General features: G+C 29.1%; 1 protein-coding gene and 1 long non-coding RNA gene across 2 annotated transcripts; both read left to right on the top strand.

Annotated features, from left to right (window-relative positions):
• The first annotated feature begins 12,008 nt into the window (after positions 1–12,008).
• Positions 12,009–12,683, top strand: LOC135929903 (uncharacterized). The gene is made up of 5 exons (XR_010572662.1): positions 12,009–12,129; positions 12,173–12,232; positions 12,272–12,364; positions 12,408–12,509; positions 12,561–12,683. It is a non-coding gene; the product is annotated as an uncharacterized LOC135929903 (long non-coding RNA).
• Positions 12,684–13,350: 667 nt separating this feature from the next.
• On the top strand, positions 13,351–14,411 carry LOC135930271 (WD repeat-containing protein 35-like). Its single transcript, XM_065467051.1, has 4 exons — positions 13,351–13,454; positions 13,614–13,789; positions 13,875–14,009; positions 14,112–14,411. The coding sequence occupies exons 1-4, from the start codon at positions 13,373–13,375 to the stop codon at positions 14,409–14,411; spliced, it is 693 nt and encodes a 230-aa protein (XP_065323123.1). The 5' UTR covers positions 13,351–13,372.
• The last annotated feature ends 57 nt before the right edge of the window (positions 14,412–14,468 follow it).

Raw genomic sequence — 14,468 nt, 5'->3', positions numbered from 1 at the left:
TAAAAAAAAAACAATTTTTTAAAGTTAAGATAAAATACATGAGTGTCACTGTTTAACATTTCACACTTTTTTTTATTTCTTATTTGATCTCTGTCTATAATTTTTGTCGTTTGTCATTCTTGCTCGTTAACCCCTTCGTTGATCTTTTTTTGTTGTATGTTTTATCAATTTAGTTCCACACACAAAAAAAATTAATTTTGTTTTAATAAAGGAAGAGAAAAAAAAATTTATTATCAAATTTAATTCATTATAAAATTTTCAAATTTTCTAGGCAACACACTATTTCTAACTGGTCTTTGAACGTTGCGATTCTGATCATTCACTTGTACATTTTGGTTTCTTGGTTCATCACCTCCCCTTCTAAAATTCAATGTATAAGGTGATGCATTATTATTAACATTCGCTTTAAAAACTGTTGCACCATTAGAAGAAGGTTCAACATTAGTTGATCTTTTTTTTATTTGGTCCAAGTGTCTTTTTATAATTTTGTTCCCAGTATCTATCTCATACAACAAATTTCCGTTTTTGCGCATTATTGTACCTTTTTCCCAATTATTATCCTTAAAAGTTTTATACCATATGCTGTCTCCTATTTCTATATCCCTATCTATTGATATCTTGCGATTTAGTATATGATCTCTTTCATCCCTCAGTTTTATCAACTCCCATTTTGTCCTAATCATTCTGGAGAACATTACTTCGCTTGGTATTTTGTTGGTCGTTGCGTTGGGTGTATTACGATAATTAAAAAGAAACTTTTCTAGAGCTATGTCTACGTCTATTTTATTATTATTTTCCATATTCCTTTTCATATTCATTTTCATTGATCTAATCATACGCTCACATTGGCCATTGGACTGTTGGTGGTGAGGTGCGGTGAGTAAGTGTTCGATTTCGTGATCTTCGCAAAATTTCTTAAATAATTTACTGGTAAAGTTAGTTCCATTATCACTGACTATTCTATTAGGTATACCAAATAAACTTATTATTTTCATCAATTCTTTAATCGTTGATTCCGTAGTTGTGTTTCTCATTCTCCTAATAATAGGAAATTTGCTGAAGGCGTTAACACATACCATAAAATTATTATCTTTGAACTCTGCAAAGTCTATGTGTACGCGCTCGAATACTTTCGTTGCTGTTTCTAGTGTTGTTAAACGGCTCGTTTTGAGCCGATTTTTAAAAACGGCTAATTCAATATTATATCCAGAAAAATATTACGCAGGCCTGAAGATTTTTCTCATAGAAGTAACAGAGGTTTAGACATATATTATCGAAATCTCGAGGCTTAGGCAATATTTTTCTGACTAAAATATTGAGTTAGCCGTTTTGAAAAATAGGCTCAAAACGAGCCGTTTAACAACACTAGCTGTTTCCCATGGGTTTTGAATATTATGAGGATTGTCTGCGTATTTATTGCAAGCATCGCAATTCTTTACCTCCTGATCTATTTCTGCATTTAAACCAGGCCACCACAGATACTCTCTCTCTAATGATTTTGTTTTTCCAGCACCGAGATGCCCATTATGCAACTCTTGCAAATCTCTTTTCTCATACCTTTCGGTATTATGATCCTATTCTCTTTAAAAAGGCAACCTTTTATTAAACTCAATTCCAATGCCATATTTTTATACGTTTTGTTCTTTATCTGCTCATGATTCCTTATATCGTTGATTATTTCCATTAGTTCTTGATCAATATTAGTTTCTTTAACTATTCTTTTAAAATTTATTGGTGTGTCCCAAAAATTGTCATCAATTATTTCGTCATCTAACTTTTGTACCATCTCTTCTGTATTCATTAGTGGTAATCTGGACAAACAGTCTGGTACAATATTTCGTTTCCCGGGTCTGTGAACTATCGTAAAGTCATGCGCTCCCATAGCCAAGTTCCATTTTTGGAGTCGCATTGATATGGAAGAATTGTCCTTGAGTCCCTTCGTAAATATATACACGAGTGGCTTGTGGTCGGTAATTATTACAAATCTTGTGCCTATTAAATACTCCTGGAATTTTTTAACCGCGTAAATTACCGACAAAGCTTCTCTTTCGATATTGGTATAATTTAACTCTGATTTTAATAGTGCTCTTGACGCGAAAGCGATGGGTTTTTCTTTGCCATCACCCTCAATATGAAATAAGACTGCGCCTAGACCTTTCTTTGAAGCATCAGTTGCAATGCCCACTGGTAGATCCGGGTTATAAAAATTTAACGTAGGCGGAGTGCTTATGAGTTTTTTTAGGTAATCAAAGCTTTCTTGATGTGTACTATCCCATGACCACTTGTCTTTATTTACTATTTTGTATAAGGGATCGGCGATGTCAGCAAAATTGCACAGAAATTTTCGATAATAGCTCGCCATCCCCAAAAAAGTTGCCAACTCTTCTTTTGTCTTAGGTTCCGGCATATTAGAAATAGCCTTTATTTTATCTGCGTTCGGATGGATTTCAGTGTCATCTATATCGTGACCTAGAAACCGTAGTTTTTTCTTCAAAAATATACTTTTTGTGAAGTTTGGTGTAAGCCCATACTTTGATATTTTGTCAAATACCATTTTTATGTTGTTCACGTGAGTTTCATCGTCCTCCCCAGTTATCAATAAGTCATCAATATAAAACACGACGTCTTTCATGTTCCCGAAAATATTGTCCATAGTTTGTTGAAATATTGCTGACGAAGTTTTTAATCCAAACGGAAGTCCTATAAACCTGAAATAGCCTTTATGAGTTGAAATAGTGAGAAAATCTCTTGATTCTTTGTGTATTGGAACTTGAAGAAATGCATTTTTAAAGTCGATCTTTGTAAATTTCTTGCCTTTCGATAACTTTGCTATAAGGTCATTGATGCGTGGAATTGGGTACTTGAAATCCTCTAACGCAGGATTAATAGTATTCTTGAAGTCAGCACATAGCCGAAGTGAACCATCGCTCTTGACAACAGGAGTGAGAGGACTGTCCCATCTTACCTCTTCAACAGGTTCGATTATTTTGTCGCTTATCCACTTCTGTAGTTCTTTTGTAACCAAGTCAATTCTTGAATAAGGTACACGCCTGGGAGGTATGATTTTCGGTGTAGCACCTTGTTTTAGATGTAGTTTGACATAATTGCGTAGTATTGGTTTCTTGCTAAGTTTTGACTCACATTGTTTGATCAGTTCTTGAATAGTATTGTCATAATCTTCTTATCCTAAATTAAAATTTTCTAAAATATTAAATATAAATTAACTTCTTAAAATTTTTATAAAATCCAATACTATAAAATAGAAAAATTCAAGGATATTGTAAATTATAAATTATGAAACAGACCTCAAATAATAACTTTAATATTAATATTGAATTTCCAACATACACAGGTAATGGCGATGATTTCTAAGTCGTTTCGAAGACATATTCAACGATGCTCAGATCTCTGATATCGAAAAAGCAGGATCCTTCACAAGAAACCAGACGAAGAATACATCAAGCTCAAATCGATATGTTCACCTACCGATTTCATCAATTCATCGATATTGATTGAAAAATTTAGGTTATTACACCCGAGGAAATCTACATTTCGAAATTGTTATTATTCAATGCACCTGTACAAGGTAAAAGTGAAAGTTACATCAATTGGGTAAGTAGATTATGTATTTTACAAAATGAATGTTCGTTAAGCGATAGTAGAGTCATTGAAAAGGTAAAAATTTCATCAAATAGCAGAAGTATCAGGCAGAAAATTACGTTGAAAGAGAATATTACGTTAGCAGAAGTCTTTAGTTTAAGAGATGATCTTGAGGAGACAGAATTAAGAGAAAATATAATAGCTAAAGTTGAAAACATTTCTTTAAGTGAAAAGACTGAAGAAGAAACAAGCGTAAAACATTTGGAAAGACAGAGGCATGAAAGTTGAAGAAAACAAACAGGTGGTCAGATACGACGATAGACATAATCCACGATCGAATAACGATAACAGACAACTATGGACTACGAGAAACAACAACTTTCAAAATAATTATCAGGGAAATAATTACAACCCTAGACATCAGAACTATAATGCGGGTAACTACAATAACGTTAGGGCAAATTACCCAGGATTATACAATAATTTTTCAAGATTGAAAATAGAACCAGTTATAATAACGATAATAACCAAAGATTTTATTATGATTACAATCACGGATTCAACAGACTCTATTATACTTCAAGATGCACGCAAAGGCATAGTAATAATTATAATGGAAAGAGGAATAAACGCATGTAATTGTAGACATCATGTCGACCATAATAATCAAACACGATACACTAATAAAATAAATACCATAAACATAGAAGAAATAAAAGAGGATGATAATAATAAAATAGAAAAGAAAGAATATAATTTGTATAACTTGGACATAAATAATATGGATGCTGATAAAGACAACACAGTCAATGACGCATATAAAGTGACAGTACATTTGAACGACGTGCCGATTTCAATGCAAATAGATACCGGGTCCAGGTTTAGCATCCTACCGATGTATGTTGCAAAAGAGATTGGTATCAAAATATTAAATAAATCAGACACAAAATTAACTGGTTATGATGGGAGAACAATAAAGGTGTTAGGAACTGTCCAAGTAAAGGCGAAGTTCGAAGACAAAACCCAAACATTAGATGCTTATGTTGTCCAGAGTCAACTTTTGGGTAGGACCTGGATAGCAGTCTTTAGAAATATACTAGATAGATTTGTAAACTTAGTCGAAGAAGATTATGACAATACTATTCAAGAACTGATCAAACAATGCGAGTCAAAACTTAGCAAGAAACCAATACTACGCAATTATGTCAAACTACATCTAAAACAAGGTGCTACACCGAAAATCATACCTCCCAGGCGTGTACCTTATTCAAGAATTGACTTGGTTACAAAAGAACTACAGAAGTGGATAAGCGACAAAATAATCGAACCTGTTGAAGAGGTAAGATGGGACAGTCCTCTCACTCCTGTTGTCAAGAGCGATGGTTCACTTCGGCTATGTGCTGACTTCAAGAATACTATTAATCCTGCGTTAGAGGATTTCAAGTACCCAATTCCACGCATCAATGACCTTATAGCAAAGTTATCGAAAGGCAAGAAATTTACAAAGATCGACTTTAAAAATGCATTTCTTCAAGTTCCAATACACAAAGAATCAAGAGATTTTCTCACTATTTCAACTCATAAAGGCTATTTCAGGTTTATAGGACTTCCGTTTGGATTAAAAACTTCGTCAGCAATATTTCAACAAACTATGGACAATATTTTCGGGAACATGAAAGACGTCGTGTTTTATATTGATGACTTATTGATAACTGGGGAGGACGATGAAACTCACGTGAACAACATAAAAATGGTATTTGACAAAATATCAAAGTATGGGCTTACACCAAACTTCACAAAAAGTATATTTTTGAAGAAAAAACTACGGTTTCTAGGTCACGATATAGATGACACTGAAATCCATCCGAACGCAGATAAAATAAAGGCTATTTCTAATATGCCGGAACCTAAGACAAAAGAAGAGTTGGCAACTTTTTTGGGGATGGCGAGCTATTATCGAAAATTTCTGTGCAATTTTGCTGACATCGCCGATCCCTTATACAAAATAGTAAATAAAGACAAGTGGTCATGGGATAGTACACATCAAGAAAGCTTTGATTACCTAAAAAAACTCATAAGCACTCCGCCTACGTTAAATTTTTATAACCCGGATCTACCAGTGGGCATTGCAACTGATGCTTCAAAGAAAGGTCTAGGCGCAGTCTTATTTCATATTGAGGGTGATGGCAAAGAAAAACCCATCGCTTTCGCGTCAAGAGCACTATTAAAATCAGAGTTAAATTATACCAATATCGAAAGAGAAGCTTTGTCGGTAATTTACGCGGTTAAAAAATTCCAGGAGTATTTAATAGGCACAAGATTTGTAATAATTACCGACCACAAGCCACTCGTGTATATATTTACGAAGGGACTCAAGGACAATTCTTCCATATCAATGCGACTCCAAAAATGGAACTTGGCTATGGGAGCGCATGACTTTACGATAGTTCACAGACCCGGGAAACGAAATATTGTACCAGACTGTTTGTCCAGATTACCACTAATGAATACAGAAGAGATGGTACAAAAGTTAGATGACGAAATAATTGATGACAATTTTTGGGACACACCAATAAATTTTAAAAGAATAGTTAAAGAAACTAATATTGATCAAGAACTAATGGAAATAATCAACGATATAAGGAATCATGAGCAGATAAAGAACAAAACGTATAAAAATATGGCATTGGAATTGAGTTTAATAAAAGGTTGCCTTTTTAAAGAGAATAGGATCATAATACCGAAAGGTATGAGAAAAGAGATTTGCAAGAGTTGCATAATGGGCATCTCGGTGCTGGAAAAACAAAATCATTAGCGAGAGAGTATCTGTGGTGGCCTGGTTTAAATGCAGAAATAGATCAGGAGGTAAAGAATTGCGATGCTTGCAATAAATACGCAGACAATCCTCATAATATTCAAAACCCATGGGAAACAGCAACGAAAGTATTCGAGCGCGTACACATAGACTTTGCAGAGTTCAAAGATAATAATTTTATGGTATGTGTTGACGCCTTCAGCAAATTTCCTATTATTAGGAGAATGAGAAACACAACTACGGAATCAACGATTAAAGAATTGATGAAAATAATAAGTTTATTTGGTATACCTAATAGAATAGTCACTGATAATGGAACTAACTTTACCAGTAAATTATTTAAGAAATTTTGCGAAGATCACGAAATCGAACACTTACTCACCGCACCTCACCACCAACAGTCCAATGGCCAATGTGAGCGTATGATTAGATCAATGAAAATGAATATGAAAAGGAATATGGAAAATAATAATAAAATAGACGTAGACATAGCTCTAGAAAAGTTTCTTTTTAATTATCGTAATACACCCAACGCAACGACCAACAAAATACCAAGCGAAGTAATGTTCTCCAGAATGATTAGGACAAAATGGGAGTTGATAAAACTGAGGGATGAAAGAGATCATATACTAAATCGCAAGATATCAATAGATAGGGATATAGAAATAGGAGACAGCATATGGTATAAAACTTTTAAGGATAATAATTGGGAAAAAGGTACAATAATGCGCAAAAACGGAAATTTGTTGTATGAGATAGATACTGGGAACAAAATTATAAAAAGACACTTGGACCAAATAAAAAAAAGATCAACTAATGTTGAACCTTCTTCTAATGGTGCAACAGTTTTTAAAGCGAATGTTAATAATAATGCATCACCTTATACATTGAATTTTAGAAGGGGAGGTGATGAACCAAGAAACCAAAATGTACAAGTGAATGATCAGAATCGCAACGTTCAAAGACCAGTTAGAAATAGTGTGTTTCCTAGAGAATTTGAAAATTTTATAATGAATTAAATTTGATAATAAATTTTTTTTTTCTCTCCTTATATTAAAACAAAATTAGTTTTTTTTGTGTGTGGAACTAAATTGATAAAACATACAACAAAAAAAAAGATCAACGAAGGGGTTAACGAGCAAGAATGACAAACGACAAAAATTATAGACAGAGGGTAAATAAGAAATAAAAAATAAAGTGTGAAATGTTAAACAGTGACACTCATGTATTTTATCTTAACTTTAAAAAATTGTTTTTTTTTACATCCTTAAGCTATTTATGGCGTAACTTAAAATATTTCAAATGTAATAAGAATTGTTTCTTTCTTTTTGTTAAAAACAACTTTTATATTTTAAAAAATCAATTTGCTTATAAACTAATATTAAATTTTATATTTTATAAATCAATTTACTTAAAAAACGAATGTTCAATTTTATATTTTAACTTTAAAAAGATCAATTTATTATAAACTACATTAAATTAAATTGTCAATATATATAGGAAACTATTTTAAGTTATGTGATAATTATATTTTTAAAATTTAAATATCAATAAATTGACCTAAAAATTATATTCTTGAAGTCTGCACCATTAGAAATCTTTAGAAATTTCAGATGGAAAGGTTTTTTTTAAGAAGAAAGTATGTAGTTGGTTAAAGTTGGGAAAATTTATAATTATCCTGTTAATACGCTGAAATCGATTTTAATTAGATGTTAAATAAAATGTAAACATAAGCAGAATGAACACACTAACATTACATAAAATAATTTGTTTATTAAATAATATTCAACATAGTATAAATTAAATTGATAGTAAAAAGTTTGGTAATGACTTTACTTAATATTTATATCCATAAAAATAAAATCTCGAAACACGCAAATGTAAGGTAAAACATCATATCCTTTCATTTAATATTAATTAATTAGGAAAATTAATAAAATACATGAAGAAAATAATAACACATTCTTTCTCAACATCATTTAAAATCAAAATATAAATTCATCAATGTAATTAGTATAAACTACCTAAATCAAAAGCAAGCCTGTTGATTGATTTGCTGGGTAACTATTATAAATGGCAATAGATAAATGTAAATATAATATAATATAAATACACGATACGCCCAAATTTTACAGTAATACCATTTCAAAAAAAAAATAATATTATTATTACATAATATTCAAAAAAAATCTATTTTAATTGTTCATTTTGAGTCAGAGTTCAACGGCCACCATAATCTCATACGTATTCTGGCATTCGATTATTTCATGGCAAATCAGAAGTTTTATGAAGCATTTATGATTTATTTTTTTATTAAAGGACGGACATTTTCCTAAATATATCGTACAAATATTAAAGCAAAGGTTTGATTCAGTGGCGTAGCTACGGGGGTGGTTTTCGTGTTTGGACCCCTCCCAGAGCAAATTTTTTTTTAGATTATACGTTCAAAAAACTTAAAAGTGATTTTATATCAATTATATTACTATTGAAATTATTCTGGATAGTATTATTATAAAGTCATTGAATCTACTAAATTATAATAACATATTAATGATGCATTTAAAAAATATATTTATTATATATTATAGAAGATATGGTTATGATTTGTAAGATAAATCCGATTGAAGGCCGGGCAAAAGGGCCGAAGGCCCGTTAGAGGGGCCCCCCAGCTTATGTATGGACCCCCTCTAAGGAAAATTCCTAGCTACGCCACTGGTTTGATGTAATATAAAAATATCAAGTTAGAGGGAGATTTGATATAACATCATAAAAAATATCAAGTCAGGGGAAATGCAATTTTATTCAGCAAGGGGACATATTTCATAAAGAAAAATACAATTTTCATGAAAGAAAAAACAATAAGATAGGAGAATATTGATAACATAACTGTTAGAAGGGGAATACATTTAAATCTTCACATCTCATCATTATAAAACAATATATTTGTGGAATAAAGTGCCAGCCTCATTTGATACTAAAAGTTTTTTAAATTTAATTCGACATCGATCATCAAAAAACATAGCAATTATTCGCTATCCAAAATTTGCTAACGTTATTTAAGCGTTAATTAATGGACAATCAACATGTCACTCCTTTTAAAAGTCCCCTTTTGTCTATTTGATTTACCAATAAACCGATTTGAGAAATTTTTAAATCAATTTAGATGTCACAGACATATTGATTTCTTTAAGCACGATATTTTTCCTCAATTAATTTGTATTTGTATCCAAAAATTTGTTATAATATTACCACAATATTATATCACCTCTACAATTTTAGATATTTCAAAAATAATCTGACAAATTATTTAATTTTAAAACATTTTTCACTAGTGCTTAAAATTTTTTACAATTTATATTCTTGGGAAATATTTATAAGAAATCCCCAATTTGAACTAGAACCCACATTTCTATAAAATTTAAACGTATCTATTGTTTTTAAATATCAAAATTCTCAATTTCTCCACAGTGATAATTAAAAACATTTCAAAATAATAATATAATTAAATAGCTCTTTATAAAAATCTCTAGTTCATTACAATGACAATATCAGCATTCTACAATTCATATAAAAATCTCTAATTTACTCAAGAAATCACATTCCAATTAAATTTAAAATTATATTTTTTAAAATAATTATTATCTACGTTAAAATTTACATTATAAATCACATTTCTATTAAAGTTTAAAGTATGCATTTTTTTGTAGGGCCAAATTCTCAATTTCACCCCAGTGAAAATTAAAAACTTTCAAACATAATTTAATTACGGTAAAAATCAAACTTTTCAACCTTAAATAACCTCAATTTTATTACAATGACAATAAAAATTTATAACATTTCTCAACACTTTTAAAATCATCAACTACTGAATCTTTACCAAAATTTAAAATTTTTTTTGTTATCAAAATGACAATAAAATTTTCCAACGATACTTATTGGATTTAAAATTCAGTTTGCAACGATTATCCACATGACAATATTATTTTTATAATAATTATCCAATTAATATTCAATGAAATTAACATTCCATTTATAATTTTCATTTCAATGATAATAGATTTTTTAAACATTTCTCAATCTTATTCAGGTTAAAACTTCCAATTAAATTTATTCATAATTATTACATATCGATGACAATAAAGTTTTTAACCATTTCCCAATCAAAACCATATTCAGTAGTGTTGTTAAATAGCCCGATTTAGGTCGATTTTAAAAAACGAGAAGATTAAGATTAAAACCAAAATAACATTAAATAAGCCTAAAGATTTTGCTCATAGCTGGCAGAAATGCTTGGTCATCTATTGTCCAAATCTCGATGCTTACATAATATTATTTTAGCTAAAATCTGAATCATACCATTTTAAAAAATCGACTCAAATCGGGGTTTTAACAACACTAATATTCAGATTAAAATTCCAAATGAATTTTTAATATTTAAACAGGTCACGGGTTAATTTTTATTATTTCTAAGTTTGTTTAAAAAAAAAGATTAATATTCGCAACTTTAAAATTTACGCATTCATTTTGTTCAAATATTTTTAATTATTAGTTATATAACATTAACATTGCGTTGTAATGATATTTATTCAAACATTAATATATAAATTTATTATTTATACCTTAATATCATAATTTTATAAGTATAGAAAAATGAATATTTATGGTCCTGGTAGGTTATCAATCGTAATTCGTTAGTTTTTAAGCGCATCGCCTATTCACGTTGAAATTTAATTTTTACTGAATTAAAGTTGCGTAGGTTTATGTTCGTGTGAGAGCTTAGTTTTGAAATACATTTTGTTTTATATAGGTATTCTAAAAATTTAACATAACATTTTATGAATCAAATATTCTAAATGACTGAAATTTAATATTAAATTGTATGTTCTTTCAAAATAAATATATTACTTTTATCAATTGTTTAAATTCAAATAAAATTATTGAGATATTAAAAGTTTATGTTCAGTTTTGTCAAAAGTAAATCTTAAGTATATATCTTTATCAAGATTCATAACGCCTTTTACTGTATATTACAGATTAGTAACAAATTGTGCTTACTTTGTCAATTTACGTATTATATTATTATATTACCTTTTCATTTTATTATTACTTGTACTTACCAAATCAATTTATATTACTTTTTTACAAAATGTTTACTTGAGGCAGTAAATTAATACCGATATATATAAATATCGTGTAAAGAGATAATAGTTTATTTTAATTTTTAATCTTAATAAAGAAAAATCATATTATTTTTAGTTTTATAAGATATTTATTCCATATCAATATTATTGCGAACTTCTTGAGGCGAGTGAATTTTCTATACAGACTAATCCCCATTCTACAGGCTAATTCCCCCAATACCGACTAATAGAGAGACCATAACAATTCTCAGGGCAAGACTTTACCCTCTTGTCTATAGTATATTTTTATTAATTTAGTTTATATAAATAAATTATTACTTTTCTACTGGTTAGAATATAAAAATTTAACATTGTAGTTTATATCTAACATAATTACTTCTTACCAAACATATGTTTTCTTACCTGATCAATAAAGTATGCGATAAAATATTTTTTTAATATTTTTAATTATAAAGATTGCATTGTCTAATAATGTCAAATTAAATGATATTCAATGGAACTATAGTAATAATGATCTAGCTTTTTGTGGTGATAACTCCTTGCTTAAAGTAATAAAACTAAATAAGGACTTTGGTAAATTATAAATTTTTTACCTTAATTTTTAACTATTATAAAGATTATACTGAGAACAGTGAAAATTTAATAGAGTTTAATCAAAATTTAATAGGACATAAGGGTTTATTATGAATTATTAAATAATTTAATTTAATTATAGAAAATGTATTAAATATTACTTGGAATGTGCCGCACCATAAGTTGACTAGCTGTGATTCATCAGGATTAATTATAATATGGGGGTTTAAAGAGGGTATTATATCACATATATCTATATATATATTATATTAATTAAGGCAAATGGCAAAGAGAACTTGAAAATAATCGAAATGAATCCAATATTGTATCTTTGAAATGGAACAATGAGGGAGATAAAATATTTATAGCCTACCAAGATGGTTTTTATTTATATTAAATTATTAGTTGGAAATTTATATTTAATGTTACAGGGACATTTCTTGTTGGAAATATAACTGGTTCTAGGCTATGGCTTAAGAATTATCCACACATTAAACCAATTTATTTTACCTGGTCCCCAGATTCTAAATATTTCTTGTTAGCTGATGCATATGGAATTATAAATATTTATGAAGGAAATGGGAATTATAAAGTTTGAACACAGTTTTATTTTTTATAATCAAGTATTTTATAATAAAATTTTTTTTAACATTTATGGAATTTTTCTACATTTATTTTACATTTTATATATTTTAATGTAACATAAAATTATATATAAGCCTGGCCAGAACTGCCTTTTTAAGATAAATAATTTTTTTGGGCAGGCCTAGGTTATAATTTTTACAAGTTGTATATCCCATAATAATTTTTTTAAAAGGTAGAAAATCATAAATTTACATTATTATAAGTTTTAAAAAAACTGAAATTCCAAACAGCCTTGTAAAAAATTTTGACAATTAACCTGGCCTGTAAATTATTCCCAAACTGTCCACTTTTTTCTTAATCAGCCTGAGGAGTGGGAGAGGTAGAAAGAAAAAAAGAATGAAATGGGATTTGGGTTTTAGTCTATCCATGATACCCATAAATGTAAAATTTATAAATGACTAAATAAATTATGATTTTTTAATATTATTTTAATACAGGAGAAATTGTAAATTAAATTTTTTTTCAGGAAAAATTAGATGTTAGATGTGTGGTCTTAAGTGATGTTAAATCACAAACAATAAAATATATGTGTTGGATAGATAAATATAATATAAGTTTCAGGCCACTATTAAGTTATTCAATATTAGGCTCAAATTTAATGAATAATGAAATGATAATAATTTGTTACAAAAATGGTAATTGTCAAATATCTTATCCTGCTGCTAATAAAGAATCTGAAAGTAATATTTATAAAATATTAGTATATCTTTTTAAAAAATTGGATAATTTTTTGATAAATTAAAATTATATTGTTATTTTTTTTGTTATCTTAGATATTATTAAACTTATAATATTCTTATCTACGAGCTAGTACTCAATAATTTTCATTTATTTTTAAGATCCTCTTATATTGGAGACTCATTTAACTATTCATTGTTGCCATGTAAGTCATTGCCATAATTATTTGGCTATAGTAGGACAAAAATCGAAAGATATGCAGAAGAATAAACAGGACGCCCCAATCAAAACTTCTGATCCAATACTTATACATATCTATTGTACGATGATTGGAAAAGTAATCACTTTTGTCATCTTAGTGATCTAACTACAAAAATAAGAAAAAAGGTTTTTATTCATATTTTTCTTTTTATAATATCTAGCTTTTGAACGTTATCACAATTTTGGATTCAGGGAAGGATAGTATAAGCGGAATATCATGGCATTCCTCCTCCAATTACCTAGCTTTTATCATAGCCGACAATGTTTACATTTACAGAATTCGACATAGTTATTTGGTTACAAATCCCTTATGCTTTTTCATTTAGAAATAATTTGATTTTTGTTTACATTATTTTACGCTTAATATTATAATAAATATTTTGTTTATGCTATATTAGTGGTCTTACATGAGCCAAACGGGTATGTTAGCTTACTGTTGGCAGGTAGCAAAGCAAGAAGGGCCCGAACATCCCACTCGCGCATTATCACATACTACCCAAAATTATCGTATGACATTTTGCGATATCGAAGCTCATAAGTTTCTGACCGCTGTGAAGGATTACGATTTGAACGAAGCGATTGGTGAACGGGATAATTATTTCCAATTATCGATTTGTTCCAATCACGATACAACCGTGCTAGCTATCCACAATATTAGTTCGTCCAAGGAATATTCTGACACTGAGAAATGTTTATAAATATATTTGTATATAAATATAATTTTTTTAAAAATATATCAATAATCGTCTGCTTAG

The sequence above is a fragment of the Gordionus sp. m RMFG-2023 genome, chromosome 5, assembly GCF_954871325.1.
Source record: "Gordionus sp. m RMFG-2023 chromosome 5, tfGorSpeb1-WG-v2, whole genome shotgun sequence".
NCBI lineage: Eukaryota > Metazoa > Nematomorpha > Gordioida > Chordodea > Parachordodidae > Gordionus > Gordionus sp. m RMFG-2023.
This window is presented reverse-complemented; position numbering and strand designations above follow the sequence as displayed.

Excerpts from the sequence above, each read along its gene's own strand:
- LOC135930271 (XM_065467051.1), top strand. The coding sequence starts at position 13,373 with ATGAATAATGAAATGATAATAATTTGTTACAAAAATGGTAATTGTCAA. Across the intron at positions 13,455-13,613 it reads TGCTAATAAAGAATCTGAAA|ATCCTCTTATATTGGAGACT; the intron begins GTAATATTTATA and ends TTTATTTTTAAG. Across the intron at positions 13,790-13,874 it reads ATTGTACGATGATTGGAAAA|CTTTTGAACGTTATCACAAT; the intron begins GTAATCACTTTT and ends TATAATATCTAG.